Source organism: Aulostomus chinensis, chromosome 2 (assembly GCF_037954235.1).
Source record: "Aulostomus chinensis isolate RoL2024-O1b breed Wild chromosome 2, RoL_Achi_v1.0, whole genome shotgun sequence".
In the NCBI taxonomy this organism is placed as follows: domain Eukaryota; kingdom Metazoa; phylum Chordata; class Actinopteri; order Syngnathiformes; family Aulostomidae; genus Aulostomus; species Aulostomus chinensis.
The window spans coordinates 2,122,678-2,126,009 of record NC_141321.1 but is presented as its reverse complement, the minus strand read 5'-3'; the positions used below and the strand labels follow the sequence as shown (position 1 = coordinate 2,126,009).

General features: G+C 46.6%; 1 protein-coding gene across 4 annotated transcripts; it reads right to left on the bottom strand.

The window, feature by feature from the left end:
• On the bottom strand, positions 1-3,088 carry LOC147268769 (uncharacterized). Of its 4 annotated transcripts, none has more exons than XR_015119042.1 (6): positions 3,038-3,088; positions 2,734-2,859; positions 2,413-2,553; positions 1,360-2,237; positions 1,041-1,109; positions 1-909 (listed from the first exon to the last, which is right to left on the bottom strand). XR_015119042.1 is itself a non-coding variant. In XM_086222651.1 (6 exons), exons 1-6 carry the CDS (start codon positions 3,076-3,078, stop codon positions 718-720), a joined length of 642 nt encoding a protein of 213 aa, XP_086078777.1. In that variant the 5' UTR covers positions 3,079-3,088; the 3' UTR covers positions 1-717. The 4 variants fall into 4 exon arrangements, 1 of the variants encoding a protein (XP_086078777.1); XM_086222651.1 differs by having other exon boundaries at positions 2,165-2,237; XR_015119041.1 differs by having other exon boundaries at positions 1-1,109.
• Positions 3,089-3,332: the final 244 nt, after the last annotated feature.

Sequence of the window (3,332 nt, the reverse complement as noted above, 5' to 3'; positions counted from 1 at the left end):
AGGAGTTCCCAGGTGTTGGATTAACTAGAGAAATCTCTGAGACACATGAGGCTTCATTCTGTTTCCCATGTCAAAGACTGTCGGACCAACAACGGAGCAAGAAAAAGGTTCAGCATTTCTCGGCTGGTCCAAATTCATGCTGAGGGGGCCACTTTTCTGCTTTAGATGTTTGCTAACAATAGCAACTGTGCATGTTAGCAACTTTAGCCTCTGAAGAAGGTTAATGTTGTTATTGTTAGTGTGTGACATCATCATGAAATGTACCACAATAAGACAGGCCACATGTAGTGTCCTCCTTTTTCCTGCTATCGTGAGCGTACCCGGTAGAATCGATAACTCCAGCAGGAATGAGTGAGACACCGACGGACTGGGAGATATAAATGTTGTTGATTGCACCTTGAAAGAAATAAAAATCATAAGACTTAATAAACAAACATCCATTCAAAGGTGTCAAGAAACGAGAGACATCATTAGAAAGTTTCAAAAAGATGCTAAGATGTTAAAACACAAAATAAAATTTGTTAGAAAGAGAAGTGAATGTTTCATAATATGTTGGACACCATGAGGCAGGGGTTGGGGGTCCTGCTGTCTGGGGGGAGGCAAGAGCCTTTGAAACCCAAGTTATTATTTTGAAGGTTTATGTTGGGAAGATATTTCATTCATTTTCACATCTTTATTTAAAAGTGTTTTTGCTGTCAATACTAAGAGTTGTATTAGTCATGTATGCAGGAACGGTCCATGCCAGATTTGCTGAGAGGAGGAGCTTGAGGCCTGTGTGCTGTGTGGAGGAGACTGCATGTTACAGAACCTTATTGTGTTTTTGTTTGTTGTTGTTGATTTGTGGAGACAAATCCACTGTCCTGCCTTCAATAGAGAGCAACCAGTAGCTGGACGTGGTCCGGGTCCTTCCTTCAGTCAGCACAGCATAGACAACAGAGCAGAACATACAAGGGTTAACAGATGTGCATCCATCATGATATGAGACCGTTAAAGACAATGCACGCCTGTCCCACAGAGATGAAGGTCATTTATATCTATACCAGTGGGGGGGCGTGCAGTGGAGCAGGGTTGCTGTCTGGAGTCCTGAACAGGCTGTGGGAAGTCCAATCCTGTCAAGACATGACGGTCATAGTTTGGTGACTAAATGAATTATTCTTACAGGTTTAACGTAACTGTCTGCATCAATACAGAAATGAGCATCCACAAATAATATGAAGACACCAACATAATAGGAGCCCATGAACAGAAATCAACCTGCTGCTTTTTGAGTCAATGTCTCAGAAACGCGAAATTGTCCCCACTAGTATAGACTTTGCTGATAAATGTCAGACATTGATTTGTGTCATCACATCATCCTACCTGTGGCTGTTTAGCGTCCTGGTCAGTTGCAGCTGCACCTGCGGCCCCATGGTCCTGTCAGCCTCCCAGGTCCTGACCCTCCTTCTCCTCTCTGTCCTCTGATGTCCTGTCCTCCATATCTTCTTGCTCCATGCTACCACTTATTGGTCTTGTGGACACAAAGGGACTCTACTGTGGACCCTCTCCCCATCTACATGCTCTTGACCCTGTAAGAGTCCCTGAGCCCCTTCCATTTCTCCTTCATGTGTCCTCTTAGTTGGTCGCCCAGCCCTCACTCCCTGGTAAATTACACACACTTCATAAACCATCCAGGTGGTCCAAGCTCAGCACTGACATCTTGCCAGGCATTCCTTTTGGGTACGGACCTGTGTGACACAAGTTGTGTGATACAATTCTGTGTGCACAGATGGCCATTGATAACCATTCTATGGTAGCAGCCAGTAATAAGGAGGCCACAGGCATTTACACCCAGGGCCTCCAACCTGGAGCCCACAGTGTTTATCTGCTCACAGCAGAGGGAGGGCAATCACAAGCAGCCGTATCAAGGAGGAACACGTCCGGGTAAAAGCACGAGTCCATCAAATGAATGTCTTCTGGAGAATATGGGTCCTGGGTTTGAGTCGGTGATGGAGATTCTGAACTGTAATCCTGGTGACAGACGGTCACCATTTTCCCACGGTGTCAGTTGGAATGAGTCGGCAGCAACGTTGGCCCCTTGGCGCTGTTTTCTAGAATCAGACTGTTGATGCTGCCTGGGGGCTGGCTTGATTTTGTCTCTACCCATTTCCCTTTTCCTTTGACTCACCAGCGATTTCTCCACACATTTCTTCTTCAGATCCTGCTTCATTTTTTCATCTCTGGCTTTCTCCTTCACTTGCCTGCAACATGCAAAACTACCATGACTTTGTGGTGCTGGGTCTCTCAGAGCTTAACCTTTCCCAATCAAAATATCTGTCTGAATGCAACAGGAACAACTCGGCCTCACATGGGTCACTCCCAGGCCACTCGGCCTCTGGCCATGGGTACATTCATATTTGACTGTATCATCCTGACCTGATTGCAGCAGCCTTTGCCTCTTCTCTCTTGCAGGCATCGAGGGCCCTCTTTTTGATGCTCTTCTGCTGCTGCTGCTGCTGCTTCTCTTTCTGCAGCTTCTGCTTCATCGCTTCCTCTCTGGCTTTCTCCTCCACTTTCCTGGAACATGTGAAACAACCATGACTTTGTGGTGCTGGATCTCTCAGAGCTCACCCTCTTCAAATGAAAGCATCTGACACATTGCAATCAGAACAACTCTGCCTCACATGAGTCACTCCCAGCCTAGGAGTTCGGACCTCTAGTAAGGGATACATTCATGTTTGATCGCATTATCCTGACCTGAGTGCAGCAGCCTTTTCCTCCTCTCTCTTGCGGGCTTTGAAGACCATCTTCTTCATCCTCTCCTGCTTCTTCTCTCTCTGCAGCTGCTGCACTTTTTGTTCTTTGGCTTTCTCCTCAGCTTTCCTGAAACATGCACAAATGTGACTTTGTGTTGATGGGTCTCTCAAAGCTCAACCTTTTCACATCAAAACATCTGACTCGTTGCAGTGGGAACAGCTCTTCCTCATATGGGTCCCTCCTAGCCCCCATGGGCTCTGACCCTAGGAATGGCGATATTCATGTTCCATGTTATTATCCTGACCTGGCTGGAGCAGCCTTTGCCACTTCTCTCTTGCGCGTCATATTCTTCAACCTCTCCTCCTGCTGCTTTTCTTTCTTCAGCTTCTGCCTGAGACGCTCGTTTTTCTCTATCTCATCTTTTTTCTGTTGTTCCTTCAGGTGGAACAGCCGCTTCCGCAGCTCCAACAGGGACATCTCTTCCATGAGATCCTGGCCTGCAGGCTGGCATGGGACACAAAGGAAAAACATGACACATGGAAGGAAGTGTGTGAACTGTGAGAAGACACCAATCCTTTCTTTCACTTACCTCAGTGCCA

Coding starts and splice junctions, on each gene's coding strand:
- LOC147268769 (XM_086222651.1), bottom strand. CDS start 3,078: ATGACGCGCAAGAGAGAAGTGGCAAAGGCTGCTCCAGCCAG. Junction 2,860..3,037: donor GCAAAGGCTGCTCCAGCCAG/GTCAGGATAATA, acceptor TGCATGTTTCAG/GAAAGCTGAGGAGAAAGCCA. Junction 910..1,040: donor CACTGCACGCCCCCCCACTG/GTATAGATATAA, acceptor TGCTGACTGAAG/GAAGGACCCGGACCACGTCC.